Raw genomic sequence first — 27202 nt, 5'->3', positions numbered from 1 at the left:
ATGGATAATGAGAGGTAAGGAAATTAGGCAACCCTGGGCAATGGAATACAAGAATTGTGGCGACAGTTGCTCATGGAAGTAGAGAACTCGCCTTGGGACTAAGAGGATGAAGGTTCAATTCCCGGCTCCTCCGAGTTAAAAGTTGAACTGTTCTTGGGCAGACCCCGATAGGCAAGTAGTAGCCTTGCATGGCTGATGCTGCTGTGAGTGTGTGAGTAAATGGTTAAGTGTGAAGCACTATGGGAGGGCTTCAGTGACCTGAAAAATGCTATATAAAAGAGGACCATATACTATTTTACCATTTAAGGAAACATTTCTTTTCCATGCCAGTATTCATTAACATTTTTTTAACTAATGTAAACCATTTTAACAGACTAGTATTCCCACTACACTGCACATTGGTGATTTTTACGTTTTTCTTAATTGTTTAGCATTCTTTTAAGATATTTTATCTTTTTCATACAAATTTAAACACTCATTTTAAGTATTATTGTTTTCTTATTTTAAGAAATACAATTCAATTTAAGTATGTTAGTTATAATTTACAATAATGTACTTAGTGTAATGATTTTTATATATTTTTCTTCAATTGCATTTCTAATTTGTTTTTGTTAAAGATGGGAAGTGTAGTATTATTATTATTATTATGAGGGGTCCTCAAAAATGTTAAAATTAAATATGTTCTCTATTAAGTATGTTTTTACAATGCCCAGCTGAGTTCAAGGAGCTTTTATATTTGTTTCCACCGCGCCTATCTGCTTTTATCTTACTTTTACCCTGGAGGTAAGGAGGCAGGGGAATGGGGGTAGGATAGTGATTACATGTGAGTACTTGCCGTTTTCTTTTATTCCAGGATGAAAATGGTGAATGTAAGAATACGAATGTTTCGAATACAGTCCAAACGCCAACCCAAGTCCCCCAAAAAATGAAAAAGGACCACTTTATTCAAGCCTTGTCGAATAATTTCACATACTTGCACGCGCAACAAATGAAAGTTGACAGATGCTGCAATGATGATTTTAGCCAGAAGATGGTGTCAGTAAGTAGAATATTTTGTAATTACGGACACCACTTTTAAACCAAAAACAAAAAAATAGGAAACGAAAATTTATGAATACCTCAATTGACTTAAGTTGAAACATTTTTTTGTATTTGTGTTTTTATATACAGATTTCCAATTTAATGCTAATATCAAAAATATGTACTTACTTTGCTGGATTTTTTAAATGTTTCCTATAATTTTTAATGTTTTCCTAAAAAATATTTCTGTGGATAACTACATACAAGCTGGTCTTAAATCCATGTTCCAAAGAGTACCTTAAGACTCAACCGCAAAAAGCTTGTTTTAAGACGTGTAGAGCCCATGCTTAGAATGTGTGTAATGTTGTGTAATTCTTACCCTCCTTGACTCTGATGTATTCTCTCCTCTGGTATTCAGCCTCAGCCAATGCAGCCTTGAACGCTAAACACAAATACATGGTCACGAAGAGTCATTTCAATGAAAGAACTAGAATTTCAATATTTTCCTTTAATGTACTGATATTTAAAGACATAGTTTGCAACCATTATTGAGCTAAGACTCCTCATATATCTTTTATTTGAAAACATGATTAAAAAATCAAGCAAAATCTAAAACCTAAATTGTATATAAAGTGACCAACTAAAGACAATTACATACTCTCTTTAATGTAAGAACATTTTCTAGATTTGGCTATCAACAATATTATGTGTAGTGCTTTTTTGCAGTTGTGTTTTTGTTTTTAAGATAAGATTTCTTGATAGCAAGATAAAGTAAATGAGAGTAGCGACATTGCTCGCTGGCTTGCTATCTCACTACTCTCCTAGCAAGCTGGGGATAAGTAACATAATCAATCTCAAACCCCAGAATTGGCCACAAATTCGAAAGTGCGCATTATATACCCAACTATCAGCGGTGGGTAGAGTAGCCAAACATTTTTACTCAAGTAAAAGTACTATTACTTCAGAACAATATTACTCAAGTAGTAAAAGTAGTCATCCAAATACATACTTACTTGAGTAAAAGTAAAAAAAGTACTAATTATCAGAGTCCATCCAATCAACAAAAAATGTATTTAATTTAAAAGTGGATTAAAATAATCATCGTAAATTCAAGTGCTTTACTAAACAATAAAATAAAAAGTCTCAATCAAATAAATAATTTAAGCACATGCAGCACCATGCAGTAGCATACAGTGTGTGTGTGTGTGTGTGTGTGTGTGTGTGTGTGTGTGTGTGTGTGTGTGTGTGTGTGTGTGTGTGTGTGTGTGTGTGTGTGTGTGTGTGTGTGTGTGTGTAAGAGAGAGAGAGAGAGAGAGAGAGTTTGTGTGTATGTGTGCGTGTGTGTGTGTGTGTGTGTGCGAGAGAGAGAGAGAGAGAGAGAGAGAGAGAGAGAAAGAGAGAGAGAGAGAGAGACAGAAAGAGAGAGAGAGAGAGAGTGTTTGTGTTTGTGTGTGTGTGTGTGTGTGTGTGTGTGTGTGTGTGTGTGTGTGTGTGTGTGTGTGTGTGTGTGCCGACAATACAATGGAAATGCATAGTTGCAAACAAATGATACTGCATACTGGAACTGTTCTGCCTTTTTGAAACTTATAGAGTGATCTTTTGAGTGTCCTCCTGTGATTACAATGTTAGTTTTTTGTTGCTAAAAGGGAAACCAAGTGAAGCACAGAACTTTTATTGCAGCTCAGATGCCAACCTTTTGTTAATAGTAACGTGTTGTACAAAATTACGTACTCTAGTTTGAATCGCTGTTAAATGATACTGCTTGCTGTAACTGTTCTGCTTTTCCGAAACATAAAGAGTCTTTGAGTGTCCCTCTTGTGGTGAATATATTTTTTAAAAAGATATTTTTGGAACAACATTAAGCATGTTGTGTCACTTTTGCTCATTAGTGTCATTAAAGTTACTAGTTAGCACAGACGGACGGACGGACGGACAGGCAGACAGACAGACAGACACATAGATAGATAGATAGATAGATAGATAGATAGATAGATAGATAGATAGATAGATAGATAGATAGATAGATAGATAGATAGATAGATAGATAGATAGATAGATAGATAGATAGATAGATAGATAGATAGATAGATAGATAGATAGATAGATAGATAGATAGATAGATAGATAGATAGATAGATAGATAGATAGATAGATAGATAGATAGATAGATAGATAGATAGATAGATAGATAGATAGATACACTGATGATACATACATGGAGGGATAGATAGATGGCTCTCCTTACCATCTCCTATGAGCACCAGGGAGCTCTGGGCTTTGCCGCCTCCATCTGTAATCTGGCAGGTGTACGTGCCTTCATTTTCTTCAGTAAATTGGTCCATAATTAATTCAATAACACCTGTGGACACGTCATGGCTCATCTTTACGGACTGCAAACAGAGGATGATTTGTTTTCAGGCAGTTGAAAGAATAAAGCCACTTCACGGCACATTTCGCATAACGCAAAACTCTTATAACTATAACAATAGCCTTATCCCCCTTGTTTTATAACCTTATCTTCTCTGTTCCTTTATCTTCTTGGCTCATACCTCACTGTGAATGTGTAAAACTGGAGTGTCATGCCCAATTTCGTTGTCACAATATGTTAACCCATTTTGTAACAATGACAATAAAGGTATATTCTATTCTATTCTATTCTATTGTCAAATTGTTTTAAGCCAAACACTCGCAGATCTTTTCTATTTTGCTTCCTCACAAATGGCAGCTTACTGAATCATTCTCATCACGCATAGCCCGGAGACGTCTTCTTTCATACTTAGCTCCATCTTTTTTGGAACTATTCTTGTAAACTGAAACAGTCTCTTACATCAGCTGCAGACATCTCCTTGTTGTTGACAAAGAATTTGTAGGTGACGTTGGGGGAAATCTCTTCAGCCTGCAGCCAGAACCTCATTCTGCCTCTCTCCAGAATTTTATAGGCCAAGTCTGACTTCAGTGGGATGACTAGAAAAAAAGGACAACATTCAAAGGAGGTTAAAAAAAGAAAGAAAGCATGCTGTTATTCTCTCGTTGGCACTTGGGCCTGAGGACAGCGTCTCTCAGCATTCACAGGAGAAAGGGAGTCAGATGAGGTACAGCAGCGAATTGTGGTTAGGAAAGTGATGCAAAAGCAGGTAAGGGGGTATAGGTTGTTCCATCCAACAATAGAATTGTCTCAGAGCTAAGACATAAAAAGGGTGGTGGAGAATGTGTTATGAAAAGACGCATTGAAAATATAAAGGATTTATCCAAGGCACGTACTTGGGTGTCTGACGTCATAACTTTGTGCCACAAGTTTCTTCATCTCTGAAAAACAAAGACATTACGTGTGCTGAAATCTTTGCATTGGTAGGAAACTTTAAAAGTAAAACCGTGTTCTTCTCTTTTCATACAGAAAAAAATGCTTAAAAATAACCGCAGCCATTTTGTACTTAAATATTAGGAGGAGAACTCCTCTTGGGTTCTTTTTTGATGGTCGACACAACTCCTAGCTTTATCGTTTTTAGAGGCAGGTCGGACCTGCTCTATTACATATTGTGGTTGTCATGACAATTTAAAAGATAAAAAACATTAACGATAGCAGTGAATTGTGTTTTGTTAGCATTTTATATTCTTTTCAAATTAAAATATGCGATGCCATTCTAATGTTGACTAACTCTGGCTTAGGAAAACTAAAACATGTTTTTGCGTAGATTTGAAAGTCTAAAAAAAAAGATATTCTAAAGTTAAATACCATCAGGGTTGATGGCAAAGCTTGATGAAACTCCGTCGGTGTTGGTGACAGAGACAGAGAAGGTGCCAAAATCTTCTTTATCTGCGTTCTTAAAGATCAGCTGGGTTCTATTAGAGAGGAATATACAGATACATATTCAGAGATGCACCTACATTCTCAAAGTGTGTGTAGTGAGTGAGATGTTACTTGTTGCCCTCAGTCTTAATCTCAATTCCTTTGGAGAAATCTGTGATTTCTTCATAATCTTTCCTCCAGACAAACTGAGAGCCCGCATTCATTTGGCACGACTCGAACGTGAACACAATGTTACCCGTCTTCTTATCCACAAAGCAATCCACCTCCTGGGAACCTAAATTACATGCATACAAAAAAATTACACTTGTCTTTGTGAATAGTTTCACTCGACCAGGGGTTAGTAACCTTTTTGACTCAAAAAGCCATTAAGGCCAAAAATATAATTTTTGGGGGACACATGGAGAGCCACACCATATAATTTAAGACAAAATTAGACAAAACGGCCAAATCCCTTCTCAAGACAAAAGTTAATTCTTCAGTGCACATTTACTGCACCGCGTTTGATGATTCTATAAAATCTATAAAATAATAATAATAATGCCAGATCCTGTGTCCCATATCAACAAATATAGCACTTAAAACTGTGTATCCCTCCCGCAGGTACTGGAGATCGTTAAGACTCTTTTCTTTCTTTTTTGTCGTAAGTAATATTTTCAAAACAAGGTGTGAGCAGAGTGATTTTGTAAAATTGTCACGAAATACTGCAACCAAGAAGGATATGGTTGTTTTAGGGGAGTGCTGTATGTGTGTCCTATCGCTCACCCAATTAAATTGCTCTGAGTGCTTGGCTGGTGTTTCTGGGTGGTTAATGTTTGTTCTGTGGCTTTATAATATCTTAACAGTGAACATGAATTATTTAATGAGCTTCCATGTAGAGGATTCTTTAAGAGATGTTCAGACAAAACTGTATTTTGTTCTAACTGTGAGTGTTCAACTGTAGTTGAAACGTTGCCCTATGTATTTTGGAAAGAATGTCTGCACCACCGTGTTGCTTGCCTTCGCATACACTGACAATGGATAATCATTGCAAAGATTACTACGGACCCCATTTAGCCTTTGGGCCAGATACACCCATGAAAAGAGCCATATCTGGCTTGCGAGCCATACGTTCCAGACCCGTGCACTAGACTGTTCTCATCTTATAACAACTCAGAATTCTTTTTTTCTGAAGTACTAAAAAAGGACAGAGCACTGTCTTGACCTCACCTGGCACAGCTTTGGCAGTGATGGGGTCAGAGTTCATTGAGGCCATCCCTATGCCTGAATCATTGACAGCACGCACCCTGAGGTCATAGGTGCAGCCCTCTTCCAGACCTGTAACCTAGGACATCCCCCATAAATATGAGAAAGTTGATGGGGATAAAAACACGAATAAAAACACTTCATAAATTGTATGAGTTGCGCGCTTGATTGATATTTGAAGCTGTCTGCAGTCCAAACATGCAATAACAATTTTTGTCCACTAGATGTCAGCGCCACTCAGGTAATTGGGACAAGCCTGTTATACAGGAGTCGCCAACTTTTGATGATTAGACGGGCTATCAGTTTGATATGCAATTGTGAAATAAAAATCTCACAAGTTATTACTATATTTTCAGTGTGTTAATATGATGGCTATACTATTGGTAGTGAGGTTAAATAGTGCTTAGTAGACCACAAAAATCTTCCGTGAAAAACATCTCTGGACGAATAGAATTATGATATGTATTCATTATCATTATTGAGATGAGTATTGAGACGTTTTATTGGCATTTCTAAAAAAAACATTGATATGTTATTACAAGACATCACTATGTGCTTATAGGCTGTAATTATAAGGAGTGTCGCTGTAATAGGCTCAGTCAACCATAAAAATATCCACGCATTTAATTGATTTAATAGAAATACCGGTAATCATAATTATTATTCAGTAAACATTAATAATTCATCATATACGGAAACTGATTATGTCAATGATTTTGATTCTGCCAACCGATACCATACCTGTCAACGTATAAATTTTTCCCGTACTTTGCATGTTTACAATACTTTCTAATTGTGTAAAACAATTTTTGCATGGTATCTTTTTGTTAGACTGATCTCTTCTTGCCCATTTCGACTCTAATCCCTATTGTCTCGGTCACTGGCAGCAGAAGACAATGTAGTAGATTGCTAATTGTTGCGTTCACTAGCAAAATGTATCCTCGATCCAACATACACAGAAAGTAGGGAAAGAACTAAGAAAGATACTGAAATAATTGTTGGTGTTGTTTATCTAGTAAATAAAATAAACTTGGTCGCAAATATGATCTTTCTTTTTAATCTATGTAGTCTCTCTTACTGTGAGTAAATAGGCACCACCTTGCGCTTGTAAGGTTCATTATTGCTTAACAAGGGGAATTGCAATCATTAATAAGGGGAGCAATTGACTGACAGGAATGGTTTATTGTCATCGATAGGAACGTATTGGACATTGTTTACGAGATGGCTTCAGATGACATGGTACTACTGGATAGACACGTAATAAAGACTTTAGGCTTTAAAGAGTTTGAGGAGAGCAAATGCCTGAGGTTAACACCTATGCAATACATCTTTAGCATTGTTTAGCTTTTTCTCATTTTTTGATAACAATCACAATGACCAGTCGCAAGGGAGCTTTTGTGGAAAAGGGTTACCGGGATGCCCATGAGTGCTTTGGTAACATAAACAAGTAAGGTATATCAATACATGTATTAACTATATCGCCTCAATTAAAAAAAAAAAAAAACGCAAAATAGTTTTTTTAAGTTTAATTTTTTCCTTAAAAAAAGTCCAAAATAGAACAACACTGAGACACGAAAAATATCTTCACCTTAAGGAAGCAGTTATCAGTAGGTGTTTGGTTGGCTGTTGTCCATTCATCGGTGCCCTTTTTTGAATACTCCACATGATAACCTGTGACTGGTCCGGAACCAATGTAGATTGGCTTTTGCCATTCAAGAACCACGGAATCAGCTCGAGCCTCACAAGATGTCAAGTCGTATGCGGGGCCTGTGGCAAAGCAAACAAATGAGAAAATAATTAATTACGTTGACTTCTCTGGCAGAATGAGAGCCATGAGGGATGGCAATAGCACTTGAGCGGATGGGAGTTGAATAGGCAGTTGAGTTGAAACACATACCAATAACCACCACAGATGAATATAACCACCACTTTAACCATGGTGATTTGTTCCTCTGTGGTGGGCAAGCTTCTAAGCCCGATTTGGTATATTATCCCTTTTGATGAAGACAGAAGACAGCAATGTTTATCTGCAGTTAATCAGAGGGACAACCCTGGCAGGCTGGCAGCCCTCAAGTATCACAGGATTTGCAGCGAACAATTTCTGAAAGGTATGTTTGATGTATTTCTTAGCAATATAATGTTAAGTACGTACACGTCAAGACAAAGACAGTCCTTATAACACGTTTGTTAGTGCTAACTAGCTACATAGTGGTTTACCATTGCAATTTCTTACTAAGTAAATGAGCTGCTTTTTTGTTATTAACCAGGGACTTAAAACAGTAAACTTAAGAATATAACATGTATTGAAAACTGTTTAGTGCTCTACCACAAAGTTTTCAACACCGAAATAAACTCCCAAATTACCAGAAGATAACATAAGAGATAAACGTTCAGAATATAAAACATTATTTTGTCAAAATAAATATCTTCAACTAGCTCATATGTGATTTCTATACAAGGGGCAAATGTCCCTTGCTTAACTGGTTTATTACATTCCCCAAAAACTTAGATAAGAAGTCATTTTAGTAATGTTTGCGCAACAAGGACATGTCTCGCCGGGGTGCATTTTTGGGGCGAAACGAAGCACAGCAACGCGTACCAGCTATGAAGAACTGATAAGCATCCAGACTTTTATAAGCTTTTAGACCACCACTGGTGTATGGGGAAACAATATATTGATACAGATCATGTGGACTGAAGTTGAGCATTTAGGGCAAATCACTCTACTGAGACAGCCCTGGCTAGAGTAATCAATGATCTCCTTTTAGCAATAGATTCCGGTGCCTCATCAATGTTACTGCTGCTGGATCTCAGTGCTGTTTTTGATACTGTCGACCACAACATATTACTTGTTCGTCTGGAATGCATTGGTATCTCAGGAACTGTACTCTTGTGGTTTAGGTCATACCTGTCAGACGGGATGCAATGTGTTATCTATGGCAATCTGACCTCTAAACACTCTAATGTCCCCTGTGGTGATCCACAGGGCTCTGTACTTGCCCCCCTTCTTTTTAGTATTCATATGCTTCCGCTTGGTAACATTATCCGCAAGTATAATATTAGTTTCCATTGCTATGCAGATTACACTCAACTGTATGTACCACTGGAGACAACTGGACAGTCAAGTTGTTGAAATATGGAGGCTTGCCTTACTGAGATTCAAAGATGGATGTCACTTAATTTTTTGCGCCTTAACCCAGAAAAAACTGAAATGTTGATTTCGGTCCAGCTCATTTTCGTGAGTTGTTTTCAAACACTGCACTAAACCTAGACAAAAGTAATATCACCCATAGTGACTTGGTCAAAAATCTCTGTGTTATATTTGATCCTAATCTGTCGTTTCAGTCACACGTGAAAAATATTACTAGAGTAACTTTCTACCACCTCCGTAATATTGCGAAGATTCATTCGATGGTGTCCCAATCAGATGCAAAGGTTTTAATTCATGTGTTTATTACTTCTTGGCTTGATTACTGTAATGTATTGCTTTCTGGTCTTCCGATGTCTAGCTTTAAAAGTTAGCAGCTAGTTCAGAATGCGGCAGCTAGACTTTTGACTAAGACAAAAAAGTTTGAGCATATTACTCCTGTATTGGCCAAATTGCACTGGCTCCCAGTCCATTTAAGATGTGACTTTAAGGTTCTCTTATTAGCATACAAATGTTTGCATGGACTTGCAGCCTCTTATCTCTCTGATTTGATTTCCCCCTATGTTCCTGCACGGAGCCTCCGCTCAGAAAATGCCGGTCTACTTGTGACCACGAGAGCCAAGAAGTCTGCAGGCTCGAAAACGTTCTCCATCCGGGCTCTGGTGCTATGGAATGCTTTGCCTCCAGAGATAAGATCTGCAACCTCAGTGGAAGTTTTTAAATCTAGAATGAAGACACACTTCTATTCCAAAGCTTATGATTGATGCCCACCTCATATTTTGTATTGTCCTGTCTTTTTCCAACTGCCTGCCTGGTGGTGATACAAAGGAGAAGGACGATTTGAGATGAGTCAGCGGACCAGCGTCTGACCTGAAGCATTGTCAACGCCTGCATTGACTAACTGACAGAGATGGGAAGCTGCGTTGAGGCCGCCATAGACTTTCTGGACTAGTTTACAGGCTGGGGGCGTCGTTGCTGTCATGCACTTTCCGGGCAAATTTTCAACATGTTACCTAGTGTTTACTATGTTTGTGTACTGTAAAGCTAAATCTATTTCACCCTGGTCATCCTGTAAGGGGGATTACCACTTGTGAGGCCCCTTCTCAAGGTTTCTTTTTTCCTCACGCTGAGGTTTTGAGTTTTTCCTTGCCAGCATGTTGGTATAAGATCAGGTAATTGTGTAATTGTAATCCTGTGCAGTCCTTTGAGATCTCTTTGTGATTAAGGGCTGTATAGATGAATGTGACTTGACTTGACAAGTCAGGCAGACTGTATGATTTTTTTAGATCAGTGAAAATTTCAGGAGGAAAACTGTACGTGTGGGTGGCTAGCATTGCTCATGCCATCCTCAGTTTCACTAAATGGCGCCCTTTGTGCTTTCCGACAAGGTCAGCCTACTTATACGACACCTGTTGAATAGTATGACTGTTTTTGTTGTTGTTGTCTACTGTTTACTGGCTCTGTCCACTGTTTACTACAGGTTACTACAGGCCGTCATGGTGTTGTCACATAGTTAGGTCATGTATGTGCTAAGACTCAATATACACCTTTGACCTATGCCGCTTTAACATGGATGTGGAACACACATAAACAAAAACGAACCTGGCTCAGGCATATTCCAGGCCTCACAGGTGAAATCAGCCGAGTGTTTGGATGCCGGACCAAGTCCGATTAAATTGGCAGCGGACACTTGAAACTGATAGATTCCACCGGCTGTCAAACCCTCCACCTGTCAGTCAAGGCATTTTCAATCCAGGCAAAGATTTCTTGTTTTTTTGTTCCATTATGGCATTACCTTATAAAGCCTTTCCGCTATCGGTGGGATATTGATTTCTCTCCACAAATCTGTTCCGCTGCGTCTTTTATCGACATAATAATCTTTAACTGGTGAGCCTCCGTCGTTAAGAGGTTTCACCCAGCTCAGGACCATTGAACATCCATTGCAGTTCACCAAGGCAATCTTATAAGGAGCAGATGGCGTGGCTGGAAAGAAGATTTAGAGATGAATTCGGCATTTGACATGACTGAAGTTTAATGGCAACGCGAAGTAAAACGAACTTAGGGCAGCCTTGACTGTCAGAGGCGCAGACTCCTGAGACTCCTCACTGAGGCCGATCTCATTGATAGCCTGGACACGGAAGACGTAGGTTTCTCCTGTTTTAAGACCGCTAACCACAAATCTGTAACCAGAGCACCACATGGGAGGTGTGATTCATTCAATGATGATATTGGATTTTGGCAAAGAAAATATGCTTAGCAAAAACAGAATCATGTAGAGGACTCTTTCAGAAGAATGAAATACAGGTCTTGTAATAAAGTTCTTTCTGAAATCCTGGTGAGCATTTGCGGTTCAGAAAATGAATGGATGATAGATAGATGGATAATAAAGTTCAATATTTTCCAAAATGCAATTGAAAAAAACAAACATGTCATTTATTTATTACGAATCCACTGAAATATCACAATTCTTTGCTTAAATGTAATATTTCTTTTTACGGCTTACACTTTTTTATGACATTCTAATATTTTGAGAAAGGATGTTTACGTTTTCACTTTAATCAGCCATATCAAACAGTTAAAGGCTTGCCATTTTTTGTTAATTTGTAAGGAATCCAGAATGAATTACATTTTTGCTTGTTTTTTTTTTAAATTATCGAAAATTTGAGAACTTTATCACAATATTTTTTTTCTGAGAATTCCCTATAAGTGGCACGCAGGTTCCTAGTTCGATGCAAGAAAAATGGAGAATTACTTTGACAATGTCGGAATTTTTTTTTGTTTTGTTGTTTTGCTTTAAAATCATTCAAGGAATTGGTGTACAGTCTCAGAAATAGGTGGTGCTAGAGCTCCTGCTTCTTTAATTGAACTCCCTTCAAAAAGTGCAGAAAAATTAGGGTGTGTTGTATTTTATTTTTGGGTGATTATATAACAGTATACTGAGATGAATAGTGACAGAGAGGGTCATTTAGAAAAGTAAGTCTCTTAGCGCTCGAGCACAGTGTTTACACTTTATATATGGAGTTTTTGAGATGATAGAAGTACAATTTAGCTTAGAGTCACATTTGAATTAATAGTAATTGATCCATCACAAGCATGATGTGTAAAATGAAAAACTTGGTTGGAGAATTAAACAATAAAAGTGAGAATGCATTTTCAAATTGTTCACTTCATAATTGTATATCGAAAACACGCACAAATATTGCCGTTTGAGCCTGTGGCTGCTAAATTGGCTTTTCACTGTGTTAAGGTAAAAACAAAGTGTAATTAATAGAGGTGAAACAACAACTTAAATAATCAACAACTGATCAATTATGACATCGATTGAAGCATATTTTCACAAGCATTAATTGCTTATATACACGTTGGCTCAAAATTTCACTAAAACCTCAGCTTAACAAAATTAAATAATGGTCAATGTTATTTGTTTTCCTAAATGATAAAAACAGAGATCTTTGAGTTGAATTCAGTCAAACATTTTGTTGACACCAGTACAGAAGCGTATGAAACAATTTGGTAAATTTAATCTTTATCAAAATTCCTTAATATAGGTCATTCTACACATGTTAGCGTTATCAAATTGTTGACATTTTGTTATCTCTTTTAGAAAGAGCATTTTGGAGTAAGATTGTTTCACCTAATTCAAAGGATATGGTTTAAAAAATGTATGTGTTCTACAATTATGTATTGCACTAATGTCCTGGTTCAGATAACATGGATTCAAACGGAACATGTTTCGTGTCTCCTGTTAATCGATTGACAGAATAATTACTACTTTTTTGGCCGCCCAAGTCATTGGTCGATTAAACTCAAGACCTAATTAATGGGTTTTGCCTGAACCTTACAGGTCCGCGTCCCTTGAACAGTGTCTGAAATTTGTCAACGTACTTAGTACTTTTGTGTGGTTTGTGATTGGCAGAGGTCCAGTCGCTGGACCCCTTTACACACTGGTCGATGTAATAGCCAATCAAGTCATTGGGTTCTTTTGGAGGAGCCCACTGAATGAGGACAGAGGTGTCCGTTTCCCGAGTTGCTATCACTTGGCCTGGAGCTGAAGGCACACCTAATGCCGAAATATAAAGAGAGAACATTAAGGATGACACCTAAGTAATGAAAATGGATGTAACTGAAAGATCAGGGAAAATGAACACAACTAAAGACCTTTCAGTTCCTGGGTTTCGATTGGTCGACTAGGTTCTGACGGCTCACTGGTTCCATACATGTTTGCAGACACCACTCTGAATCTGTACTGTTTCCCCTCGGACAGGTCAAAGACAGCATAACGAGGCGAGCGAATTGGGACCTGTGTGTTGACACGCTGCCACGCTTCGCTGTCTGCCGCTGTCTGGAGCCAGAGACAGAGAAAAACATTGCTACTGGATTGCATAATTGTTTTATGTGAATGTCACCATATCGTTCCGGAAGAGTATCTGACATGAGGCCACCAGAGTCACAGTAATCAACTGTCAGATGAGCTTATCGTCAGAGACAAATGACAGTGTCACCTTTTCAATGTAGTACCACATGGGCGCCTTGCCAGATTTTTCTGGAGCTTTCCAGCTCAGAACAACATAAGTCCTGTCAGTTTCCGACGCATAAATTCCTGATGGAGAACCCGGAGGTTTTCCTTCTGCTGGACACAAACAGTAGACAAAAAATTCACCACCATTAGCTCCAACTAAATTTTCTTAGAACAGGCAATAAACACACCTTCAACTTCATCGTGGTAAGAAACAACGTCCAAGTTCCCTCCAAGTTTCTTAGCTGGATCAACGGGAGAAATGATTATCATTTCAGATTTTATAAATTGACGTAATACTTAAAAACACATTGTGAAAGCGTTTATTTTATGTCTCGAAACAATGATTTTAGCACTTTAACACGACCCACTTTTTAGCCTCTGAAACTCAGTCGGGTCCAGAGCGGCGATGGGGTCGGACATGCGGGAAGGTTTACTGACTCCTTTGGCATTGACAGCTCTGACTCGGAAGCAGTAGGAGTGCCCTTCAAAGAGGCCGGGCACGGGGTATTTGCAGATCTTGATTGGCTGATCGTTGCATTGAGTCCAGTTCTCAGTTCCAACCTCACTTCTGACAAAGTTGAAAGAAAAAGTGTAACGGAAAATATTCCCTTTTTTTCTCTTAGTTGAAGTTGCACAAGTACAGAACATATCGCAGCATTATTAGATGTCTGAGAAGGACTAAGTTAGATTTAGCTTTCATTAGCTTTGATTCGTTAACTCTTACTTGTCCACAAAATATCCCAAAATTGGCCCTTCTGTTGTGGTATTGGGAGGCTTCCATGATACAATGACATAGTCTCTGTTGGCATCATGAATCTTGAGGTCCATAGGGGCACCAGGTGCACCGGCGACGGGGGGAGGACCATCTATACAAAATGTGACAAGGTGACATTTATCGAGTGATTTTGGATGGCACTGACAAGAGTTTCAGAACACCTAGCAACAGGGAATCTAGAAAATACAATTTGAGGAAACGTCATATTCTATTTTCATTCATACCTGTTACTCACCTGCGACAGAGACAAATGCACTATGTTGAGCACTTCCTCCTTTTGTGACCATTCGCAGCGTGTACAAGCCTTCATCCTCCTTGTAGAGGTTAGGAAGGGTCAAGGTGCTGATGCCACGGCCCGTTTCAATCTTCACCCATTTTGAATCAAACAAACGAGTGTCTGCAAACGAAATACAAAAAGAAAAGCAATCAAGTACACAAGGTACATAAACAAGAAAGAGGAACTACTTACCATCTCTGTACCACTGAGCCTCAGGTTGCAGGTTGGCTAAGTTTGGTTCAAGGTCCATGGTGGCGGTTAAAGTGGCCGAATCTCCTTCAGATGCAAACACCGGGCCAAACTTATCCAGAAACGTAATGTGGATTTTGGTGTAATGGATCTGTGGCATCATGGAAACTGAGGGAAACAAATATAAATTTCATATTTGAAGTGGAAATAAATTTGGCATAACAGGTCAATCTAACAATAACATCAGTTAGGATTCATTTTAAGCCAAGCAAAGTACAGTAGCTTTGTGAGAGGAGTTAGGCACCCAATAAAAACACACTTATTGTCATTTACTTTGAAAAACACACTTATTGTCATTTACTTTATCATTTGATTTCACAGTGTTTTATAAATGTGTGTTTATATATATATATATATATATATAATCTATATACTGGACTGTCTCAGAAAATTAGAATATTGTGATAAAGTTCTTTATTTTCTCTAATGCAATTAAAAAAACAAAAATGTCATACATTCTGGATTCATTACACATCAACTGAACTATTTCAAGCCTTTTATTATTTGAATATTGCTGATTTTGGCTTACAGCTGAAAAAAAACTCAAAAATCCTATCTCAAAATATTAGAATACTTCCTCAGACCAAGTAAAAAAAATAATTTTATAACAGCAAAACTAAATCAAACATTTGAAAATGTCCATTGATGCACTCAGTACTTGGTTGGGAATCCTTTTGCACGGATTACTGCATCAATCCGGCGTGGCATGGAGGCAATCAGCCTGTGGCATTGCTGAGGTGTTATTGATGCCCAGGATGCTTCGATAGCGTGCTCAGCTCATTTGCATTTGTAGGTCTGGTGTCTTTCATCTTCTTCTTAACTATACCCCACAAATTCTCGATGGGGTTCAGGTCAGGGGAATTAGCAGGCCAATCAAGGACAGTGATGCCATGGTCAGTGCACCAGTTACTGGTGGTTTTGGCACTGTGGGCAGGTGCCAGATCATGCTGGAAAATGAAATACTCATCTCCATAGAGCTTTTTAGCAGATGGAAGCATGTAGTGCTCTAAAATCTCTTGGTACACAGTTGCATTTACTCTGGACTTGATGAAACACAGTGGACCAACACCAGCAGCTGACATGGCTCCCCAAACCATTGCTGACTGTGGGAACTTCACACTGGATTTCAAGCAACTTGGATTTTGCTCTTCTCCAGCCTTTCTCCAGACTCTGGCGCCTTGACTTCCAAACGAAATGCAAAACTTGCTTTCGTCTGAAAAGAGGACTTTGGACCACTCTGCAACTGTCCAGTGCTTCTTCTCCATAGCCCAAGTTAGACGCTTCTTCCGTTGTCTTGAGTTCAGAAGTGGCTTGACCATGGGAATACGGCTATTGTAGCCCATTTCCCGGACACGTCTGTGAACTGTGGCTTTTGATACCTGGACTCCAGCTTCAGCCCACTGTCTTTGAAGCTCCCTCAAATTCTGGAAGCGGCTCTTCTTCACAATTTTGTTAAGGCTGCGGTCATCTCTCTTGGTTGTGCAGCGTTTCCGGCCACATTTTTCCCTTCCAACAGACTTTTTGTGGATATGCTTTGAAACTGCACTCTGTGAACAGCCTGCTCTTTGAGAAATTTCTTTTTGTGTCTTACCCTCCTGATGGAGGGTATCAATGATGGTCCTCTGGACAGCAGTCAGATCAGCAGTGATTTAGTTTACTGAACCAAGCTGAGTGTTTTTAAGGCTCAGGAAACCCTCGCAAGGTGTTTCGAGTTAATTAGATGATTCAGGTGATTAGTTGAAAAGCCTACTTGTATACTTTTTCATGATATTCTAATATTTTGAGATAGGATTTTTGAGTTTTCTTAAGCTGTAAGCCAAATTCAGCAATATTAAAATAATAAAAGGCTTGAAATAGTTCAGTTGATGTGTAATGAATCCAGAATGTATGACATTTTTGTTTTTTTAATTGCATTACAGAAAATAAAGAACTTTATCACAATATTCTAATTTTCTGAGACAGTCCAGTATATGGATATATAGATATATATATCTTAACCCAGTGAATGTCTGGATGATTAAAGTAATGAATCACATTCTCAATGTAACATTTCGCAGTTGAATTGTAGATCTGTATCGTTGAATCTAAACCAGTTAGGTTTAAAGAATGCTGGAAGATGAAATGTAGCATTTGCATGGTGGAATACTGGAGATTTTTTAAATCCTGCTTACAAAAACAATCTGTAGATTTTGTTTTGAATCCAATTCAATTTAGGGTGGAAGGACCTCAGGCTTAACCGCTTATGGGTTGGTTCTGGACGGCTAACCGAATTTGACCCACTTTATGGTATTTGATTATTACAATATAGTACAGTGCATTTTTTTTTGCTTTCCATGAACAAAAATGATATATATCATCCATATTCACGTACCATTGTAAGGCATCCATCCATATGGACAAAATTCATCTTTCTTGTACCCTACAAAGGTAAAGAGCATTTATTTTATTCAGGTATTGGTGAACCGGCAAGTCTATTGAATTTGTAGTTTGCACTAGATTAATAAAATGAAAAGGAATAACAGAGTGACGTAAGCAATGCAGCCCAAAATGTGTATGCTCTTACTTTTGACAATAACAGATGCCATACTTGTTGCTTGCCCATGTATGTTACCAGCAATCACTGTATACTGGGCTGTATCATCTGTTGAACATCTGGGGAAGAAAAAATGCCCCAATTTTCAATTAGAAACTTGTTTATTCTGGTAGACTTTTTTTTTTTAGACATTGCACTGAAAACGAAACTTCCGCTCTGCATGTTCCCATGACTATACAGTTATCACAACATTTACAGTATAGTTCATGTTTCTTAGTCTATATTACTTCAAACGATGCCAAGAGGTGTCTGTAATTGAGAGTAGGACATGAAAGTGATCAGAGGAAAGCAAGACCACTAAAGGAATCTAAAGATATCATGTGACACCGAGGTCAGCACTTGAACAGCTGAGATTCCCAAGAGGGGGGTGAGCAAATACTGTATGTTGTCTTCCCTCTAGAAATAATATGCCATGATGCTCAGAAAACACATTAGGGAAACACTCTCTTAACCGCCCTCTTGGACATCTGACTTGAGTGTTTAGAAGGATCACGATACAGTTTATCCTACCAGTCTGCAAAGTGATGAAATTTGCATTTATAGATGTACTGTACCTCGGAATCTCCAGGGAGTGGACTCCTCCTTTTGCATTAACAATATACTTCCCCGAGGACATGTCCAGGATCATCCCATCTTTATACCTAAATTAAATACGTTTTTCAAAAAACATATGTTAAATTGTGACAGGTTCCTTTCGTAATGGTATTGTAACTGCACGCCAGATTTCAGATTTTTTTTTTCCACACAAACGCACCATTTGACAATGGGTTGAGGATAGCCTTCGACAGTACAAAACAGTCTGATTGGAGTGTGTTCAAAGACGGTGTGAGACCTGAGTCTGACCAGGAAGGACGGGCCCTTGATTGTTGGCTCTTCCCGCACAAACTTGTGCGGCAGCTTCATGTTCAACTACAAAAATATATACATACAGAAAAACTGTACATAAATAATAATTTGGATCATCAGTTTAATACTAAATGCAACAATATGTTTTATTTTATTATAAGTTCAGTTTTTAAATCAGTTTGAAAACAATACGTGATAACATTCTTACCACTTCTTGTATGTGGGCCCTCGTTTTATATTGATATCTGTCCACCACTTCCTCGGAGCTAGTCAATATAGAGACAGTCGAATCACTTTACAAAGCAATTGCCGATTTGTCATTTGCAATAAAAAATGTGTGATTTTATTTGACAATTTTAAAATGTTTCACCCATCCAAAGATGTTAAATATCGAGTCTGGAAAATTGTCATATCCCTTTGTATTACATTTTTGACTAAAATACCTTTTTCGTTCTGTGTACATTGTTACAAAGAATGACAATACAAAGGAAATTATTATTATTAATATTATTATTTAACAAAATGTAAAAAAAAGAACAAACTGAAATTGCACAGGACTCTCTTTTAAGTTTAATCAAGTTCATTTCTTCTAATAATTATGATTTTAAAAAATAGAAGCACATTTTTTTTAAACTTTAAAACAATATGAAAAAATAAACAACTAACTGGCTACGAGAGACACAAACTTAATGCAAGTTGCAATCCATTTCCCCGGATTATGCGTTTGGTTTGAAAAAAACATGGTAAACACTGCACAGCTAAATCCTGCAGAGTGTAAGAGAGATAGAAAGAGGGGGAGGGCGAGAGGGAAGCTATGTTTATCATGCAAGGTGTTGTCTAGACTGTTTTCAGCGAAAAGCACTGCAACACTGCTTGACAAGAATGTAAATAAATACAGTACTCTATGAAACTGATATCAAAGAAAAGCCACAATAGGACTGGATATGGCTCTATACAGTTAATAATCATCAAAATTGCCATTATTTTACTAAAATCAAAATTGCTTGTGTCATTAACGCATTGAGCAAGGTTCACGATATCTTTGCAGTTCAAACACTATATTATTTATGAAACCTCAGTTGTGAAGCAAACGACAATGTGTCAGTCACAGATAAAATTGTGAGGATGAGCATATTATCAGTCAGAGCCATACTACTAAGCATGTGAAGTAAATTGCAGCCAAACATAAGCATATAAAAAAACAAAGAAACAATTCACAATGCTTTTGATGTGGCACTTCTTCCTCTTTCTGCTAAAGTTGAGTTTGCTGAGTCACAACGTATTAATCAAATAGCGAGCATTGCCTGGAAAGCGACAGCTTTTCCGCCTCATTTTTTACTCTGCTGTCCTAATAAGAGGCATGATCCTGAGAGGATTTGTGTTACTTGTCATACAAAATTAGAACCCATTTAACGCCGTATAAAATATTTTTGGCATAGCTGTAAAACAAACCAGTTTTTGGGTTTTCAGAGTTTGCCCATGTTAATAACTGAAAATAAAGCAATGTGGGTGCATTTGTAATTTGTCAGCATAGTTAGTACGTGGTACTTTTCTTGAGCTTGGCATCACAAACGGAACTTAGTCTTTACCTGCTGTATTCTTTAAGCACATATTGGCTCTGTTTATGGTGGTATTCGTGGTTGTAATTCCCTTGCTTGATCAGCCCCCACATAGTGATATGGTGGATACTGACCTGTTGAATCAACAAGACGCACATATTTACCGCATATGTTAAACTTATGACCCAATGCACAGCACAGTAATAAAGATACAACATATAATGAGACTTTGGACAAGTTTTTGTTTTTCATTTTGGAGTGACAATTATGAAAAAAATATGGCAGAATAATTCAAAAACAATGCCACACAGAGCACATTAGATTTAGTCTACTAGTGTCTTACTATCCATCCATCCATCCATTCATTATCTGCACCGCTTATTCTCAGTTGGGTCGCCGGGGTGCTGGAGCCCATCTCAGCTGTCCTCGGGCAGTGGGCAGGGGACACCCTGAACGGGTTGCCAGCCAGTCGCAGGGCACACAGGGACAGACAATTCACTTGCTCATTCACACCTAGGGACAATTTGGATTGGCCAATAAACATGACATGCATGTTTATGGAATGTGGGAGGAAACTGGAGTGCCCGGAGGAAACCCACGCAAGCACGGGGAGAACATAGAAACTCCACACAGGAAGGTATGGGAGCGCTGAATTTCTCCTAATTTAAATATTCTCCCTACCGTATATACTTGCATTCAAACCGAATTTCAGAACTATGCGATATATTGAGGAAAGACCCAAAGCTTGTCTGACCCACCACCTAAGAACACCCTGCCCCTACCCACATCTTCTACAGTTTTAGTTTCAGAATGCTGGGGTGATGGGGATGAAGGCAGGTATCACACTGGTACTATCTACTATTCACCTCTGTGGGTTTCCTGTCTGCTTGAGTATGCTATGAGTCAAAGATGCGCTGGAATGGCCGGATTATTATTAAGAGTTACACTAAAGAGCACGCACACGCACACACTCATAAAAAAGGAGCAATTGTGCTGAAAAAATACCATAAGTACTGAAATAAGGGAGGTGGCTTATACACTCATATTTGATTTTTTATCACGAGGGGCATGATCATACAAGGTCAACAAACTAATGGGAAAACTAATGGGGTAAATGTGAGAATAGAATTTACATTAAAAAAATTGCTGAGTTTTGGTCTTTTTAAAATGGACAATTCCTAGAGAAAAAATAAAAAAAAACGCTTTGGACAGAACCAAGAAATGGAGGATATATTCCAGCAGTTTGACAAAATTGATAGGGAATGTCTTGGTTAAGTGTTCGTTTGACAGATTTCAAAATGGCACAAGCCAAGAAATATGAAGGGTTTAGTTCTTCCATAGGTTTGTCTACTCATTGTCTTCTATTGTTTTTTTGTGTGGCTATTGTAAAGCAGTTTTAAGAGGTTGGCTTAATCGCGAGTACATATGGTTATTTGACTCTAGATAGTTACTGTCAGAGTAATGTTTTGTTTCAGTAATGTAGGGGGAGTCATACCTGAGTTATTCTTTAAATACTAGGAACGAGTAACTGTAACCGTTTACTCTTTTCAGTAACACACCCAATACAGCGTACTATACAAAATCATATTGAGAAGTAATCCTAATACTTGACCCCTCCATGTTGCAAACAAATACTAAGGACTTATTTTGGTGTGACACACGGGTTATGATTAGAATGTGCACATCAAGAAACATCCAGCATTGTGTTGGCGCCATCCACGAAATGGAACTTGGGAATGAGGCCACACGAAATCTCACAAATAAAAACATGACACTCTCATTGGCTGCCTTTTGATGACAGGTGATACTTACTGGCAATAAACAAAGTCAAGGCTTAGGTTTCCTAATTAGGGATCAGGGCAGAGGATAAACAGAATTTTATTCAGGCCTGTGAGGTTAACCACAGTGTTTTAATAATAATCATTTGCAGAATATCAGCTAAATGTTTCTATTTTGTATGAGATAAACGGCAAACAACAACATTGTAGCCCTTTCCAATCTCAAGGAACTACAACTCAGGTCTTGAAAACAGTTACCAGGAAATTATTAACTTGCTCAAGATACTTTGAGATGGACACAACAAATTCATTTCAACTCACATCTTCCAGATTCATCAAAAAAACTCTGTCGCATGAAAGTAAAACACTGTTGCTTTAACTTAGATTTTGTTCCATATATAGTTTCTGTGTGACTTGCTGTGTCTTTTCTTGCAAATGTATAATTGAGCGCAGGGGCCTGTACAAAATGAATCAAATTTTTCTATGACAAATTCCATTTCTCCCGATGGTTTGACATTAGCATGAAATTAAACGCATGTCACAAAATGTGTGCCCCTAAGAGGACATATTAGTGTGGGTAGAACAGCTAAGGAATGATTTAAAAAATATTAATAATATTAATCAGAATGCTGTTTTTGTACGAAAGGACAAGCATACAAAATCATATTATGAACAAAATGTGGTGTTTTCAAATTATACAAACAATACTTTTTTATCACTGAAGGTTATGCATACATGCAGTAATACTCTATAGTGATTCAACATTAAATTCTTAATATACGGGGACAAAGAGTACTGAGCAATATTTAGCATTTCACCTAATGCTAACCCAGACCTGTCACTTAAAGGGACAGTGTGCATTACTTAGCACTTCCTAGTGGTAAAAAAAACTTAAATTAAAAATAACATTAATAATAAATACACGAACCATCACATAAACGTCCATTTTTAAAATACTTGTAGGTGGAAAATTTTATATTTATCTTCTACTACAGGAGCCTCACCTAAATGGATCTCACATATTTGACTGTGATTCTGCTTCTTAAGGGACCCAGAAAATAAACAAGCATGAGCAAGACTTGGAAAATATATGAGAAGAAAAAAGTGCAATTTGATCAAATCTGCATTGTTTGTATTCTTCCTGGTTCTTTTTGGCATTCATTTTCTGTTGCACCACACAATGCGACGTTGTCTAGTGGTCAAATATTTCACCGTGTCCCTTTTAATATGATAATCAAACATAAAATTACATCATAACCCTTGACCTCAAAATCCGTAAAAGTGAGGGATACATTTGAAGACACGACAACCAAGTATTTGAATACGTTTTTTAATGCTGTATTTGTAATTTTCACAGCCTGTAGTTTTGAGGCTATTACATTGTACTTGCATTAAAAGTGAAAAGTAAACTGCTCGTGTCACTACGTCACCTCTGTCTTAGAGAACAACTGTCTGGCGCCACCTGAGTCTCTTGCACTGTAACTGTAAACCTCTTTAATGCGCAGCTAAAACCGTACAAACATGTAACATGCGCTACTCTGGATAAAACAACATGCATGTGATGTTTAAGAGGCCTTAACAAAGCCCTATTAGGGTCCAATGGTGTTACAGTATCTTTAGGAGCCAAGACAACATTCTAAACACTCACAAAAAAGCCCAAAAGACTAAAGTGTCACAAACAAAAAACTTGATGTGTCTTTTTGTTTGCTACACTTTTATTGGATTAATTGAGGAATATTTCAACTTCACACCAACTTTGATTGTTTTTTTATTCTGCTAACACATCTGCGACATCCCACCTGCTCCCTTTTCAACTTACAAGACAAATGCATTTAAAATTCTACACATGCAAACGAAAAAAAAAGGATTAGGCTGTAATGTTTTGACAAAGCTTCGCTCACCCCTTGAGATATCCTTCACAGCGACTTCAGTTGACAGCCTAAATCCACGGGGGTGCCTAAACGCAGCACCGGGCCAACTAAACCTCCGCCGTCTCCTTCGGGCCCCCACCTGCCTCTCCCTGAGGCCTTAAAAGGATACAGAAGGGCCTATATATAACCAGGATCCTTCAAGACTCACAGCGACTATAACCAGTTAAAATTTCTATTTGATTGTCACAGTTAGAATTTGTGTTATGTGAGCTGAAATGGCCTAATAGCTCTTAAAAGATGCAATGTGATGTAATCTAGTCATTGTTTACAAGAATATTGAATTTTGACTATTTTTCCATGTAATCACACTATAGAATCATTTTATCAAATTTCCTTTCAACCCATTTCATTGTGATTTACTATATACCATTGCATACACATTGCTGTAAAATATTGAATGCAGGCTAGTTAATAACTAATGTATTAAAACACGTTTCATAATGTTTTTTGGGCCAAAAGCGACAGAGATATTATAGTCAATACAGTGCAAGAAAGTGGGATCCTATTAAATCTCCTTTGCATTTATCCAATTAAAAAAAAAACAGTTTTGAAGGGTAAATATAGCATGAATCTTATTTGATTCCTCTCACGTCGATATATTTCGGATAAATTGAAAGGATCAGCTATATACAAGCAGGCGTGTATGTTGCCAATATTCCTGTTTTGTTAAATTGTGAATGGTTGCCGGGCTTTCTCCTTGGGCGAGGTTGTTGGGGCTATTAGTGAGCTGAGCTGAAAGATCCAGAATTGCCAACACTAATTGCTCATCCGAAAAAAACTAACTGGCTACCCGAACAACAACTCTTGCCTTGCACGAGTTTCCCCTGTATGGCCCAGTTAGAGCTTGCAGAAGTACAGCATGAAAGAAGCATCACCTCACTAGCTTTCGCCACCAATGAGCAACGCCTATACACGCACCGGCTCCGTCCAATGTAACGCATATGTTTTAGCAAACCACAGCCTCCGAGTAAAATGACCAGCAATAACGGGCGACGTTTATCAATTTTGTCGGTATTCATTGTGGGTACCTTTACACCAGGGGTGGCGAACACGTGGCTCTAGAGCCGCATGCGGCTCTTGGCCAAGAAGAATGTGGCTCTTTGCCTCATCATATTTTCTATATACTGTGGCTCTTTGACTCGTTTCATGTTTAGTTTTTTTGTGTGTATCGAGGGTGGACTTTCCTTGAAATCAACACAAGAACAATACTTGTTGTATTGTAAGGAGAGAAATAATATGTTTTTAATTGTGTGTGTTTTTGTGTGTCTGTCTGTCATGGTGGGTCAGTGCGTGGTGTGGCTCTTTGACTCTCACAGTTAGAAATTTCAGCTCTTTGTGTCAAACTTGTTCGCTACCTCTGCTTTAGACAAAACTGAGCTAAAGACACTCCTCGAGCCACAAAGTACAACTGTGTTCATTTTCACACAAATCGGTTTAGTCATTTTGAAGCCTATAAGTCACATTCAAATACACACACGCAAAAACACACGCACACACACACGCACACACACACAAACACACACACACACAAACACACACACGCACACACACACAAACACACACAAACACACACACAAACACACACACACAAATCGGGATTTATAAATACATTTAAATTTAGACTAGATGTTATGTTGAGAAATCATTAAGTTAATAAGATTGAATAAGAGTTTATGTACAAGTGGTATCACTATTTGATATATGTAGCAATGACCATTAGTTAAGTATTCGTCTGAAAAAATGTGGTGTCGAACTTTTATTTGCTTCTTATGAATTAGACAAACACATTTCACCACAGACACGAAAAATAATTGGCATTTGCTATATCAAGAAAAAAAAATTACAAAAAAATTTTAAGTCAAGTTGCCTGGATTTCATCAATTTAGCTGAAAGAGTAGACCAACACATAATGTGACAATGATGCAATAAGAAATTCAGTGTCTGTCTGAACCTTCTGAACTGCATTTTGAGAAGTATATGATATGTTTTAAGACACTGTTTTGCATTATGAACTTTTCCCTGGGCTTATTTATAAATCAAGCTTCAGTTACAGCTTGGCCTATTCTTGAAATGTTGAATGACCTATGAAAAAGACTTCACAAGAGACTCTAATTAAACCCTTACTAAAGTTATAGGCTTTTTATTATATATTTTTATTATAAGTCAACTCAAGTCATGTTATTTGTACAGCCCTTAATCACAGGGATTCTCACAGGGCTGCACAGACCACAGATTTTTGCAAACCACAGACTATTATAACATCATCCCCTGATCTAAAACCTAAACAGGGGCAAGGAAAAACTCCAAAACCTCAACATGGGGAAAATGAAGAACCTTGAGAAGGGACCGCACATGAGGTCATCCCCCTTCCAGGATAACCAGGCTGCAACGAATGTTGAAATAACAAAAAATACACCGTTATTGTCAATATAAAATATAGGTTATTCATATGCTAGAGAATATAAGTGTGTTTTAAGCCTAGGTTTAATCAGTTCCACTTAGGTTAAAGATTGAATCTCAGGGGGAAGATCATTCCACAACACTGGGGCCTGATTACAGATACTCATTTAGATGATTGATTTAAGGATCGAAAAGCTTACTTTTATTTTGTATTGTATTTATATTTTGGGAAGAAGGAATGAGTAGAAAGAAGTAAAAGATATAAAGAGAGAATTTGACAGTGTTTTAGATAGAGCCCCATTTTGGTCGGACACTACAAAAGCCCATTTCTATATTTAGCACATTATTATGCTGTCAGTGACAAGTTGCTAAGTCAAAGCTCCATGGTAGCTCTAAATGGGGGCAATTTTTCCCATTCCTTGTTGACAGCTTGTTGAGTTATTCTCTATTTCTGCTCCCCTGGCGTGCTTAATTTTGCGCATTAAATCATAATAATTCATTAATTTAATAACAGCCCTGCAGCAATTCTTTCACTTAATCAAGCCTGTCTGATGAACATGGATTTGCGAAACAAAAACGAGCCATGAAATCCATTACAGAGGTGCCTTTCTGTTTTGTCAGTTTTTAAATGTTTAATAGTAGTTAATAGTATTTATTGGATGCATATATATATATATATATATATATATATATATATATATATATATATATATATATATATATATATATATATATATATATATATATATATATATATATATATATATATATATATATATATGTATAGATATATAGATATATATATATATATATATATATATATATATATATATATATATAGATATATAGATAGATAGATAGATAGATAGGTAGATAGATAGATAGATAGATAGATAGATAGATAGATAGATAGATAGATAGATAGATAGATAGATAGATAGATAGATAGATAGATAGATAGATAGATAGATAGATAGATAGATAGATAGATAGATAGATAGATAGATAGATAGATAGATAGATAGATAGATAGATAGATAGATAGATAGATAGATAG

The 27202-nt window shown here is 37.5% G+C and overlaps 1 protein-coding gene across 1 annotated transcript in view; it reads right to left on the bottom strand.

Annotated features, from left to right (window-relative positions):
• Nucleotides 1-27202, bottom strand: part of myom2b (myomesin 2b) — a 47692-nt gene that overhangs the window by 19968 nt on the left and 522 nt on the right. The window contains exons 2-26 of the mRNA XM_088334671.1: nt 20067-20170; nt 18686-18743; nt 18386-18540; nt 18186-18272; nt 17602-17690; nt 17410-17457; nt 14982-15146; nt 14748-14909; nt 14462-14603; nt 14106-14305; nt 13926-13979; nt 13721-13848; nt 13377-13560; nt 13104-13278; nt 11277-11398; nt 11014-11201; nt 10821-10947; nt 7659-7837; nt 6035-6149; nt 4940-5102; nt 4754-4860; nt 4282-4326; nt 3848-3984; nt 3266-3410; nt 1400-1462 (exon numbers count right to left, since the gene is read on the bottom strand). Coding sequence (XP_088190797.1) covers nt 1400-1462; nt 3266-3410; nt 3848-3984; nt 4282-4326; nt 4754-4860; nt 4940-5102; nt 6035-6149; nt 7659-7837; nt 10821-10947; nt 11014-11201; nt 11277-11398; nt 13104-13278; nt 13377-13560; nt 13721-13848; nt 13926-13979; nt 14106-14305; nt 14462-14603; nt 14748-14909; nt 14982-15146; nt 17410-17457; nt 17602-17690; nt 18186-18272; nt 18386-18540; nt 18686-18743; nt 20067-20170 — 3142 coding nt within the window. The remainder of the gene's footprint in view (nt 1-1399; nt 1463-3265; nt 3411-3847; nt 3985-4281; nt 4327-4753; nt 4861-4939; nt 5103-6034; nt 6150-7658; nt 7838-10820; nt 10948-11013; nt 11202-11276; nt 11399-13103; nt 13279-13376; nt 13561-13720; nt 13849-13925; nt 13980-14105; nt 14306-14461; nt 14604-14747; nt 14910-14981; nt 15147-17409; nt 17458-17601; nt 17691-18185; nt 18273-18385; nt 18541-18685; nt 18744-20066; nt 20171-27202) is intronic.

This window comes from Urocampus carinirostris, chromosome 4 (genome assembly GCF_059441175.1).
Source record: "Urocampus carinirostris isolate Australia breed hairy pipefish chromosome 4, RoL_Ucar_1.0, whole genome shotgun sequence".
Lineage (NCBI taxonomy): Eukaryota > Metazoa > Chordata > Actinopteri > Syngnathiformes > Syngnathidae > Urocampus > Urocampus carinirostris.
The sequence above is the reverse complement of the archived record's forward strand: the minus strand, read 5'-3'. Positions and strand labels throughout refer to the sequence as shown.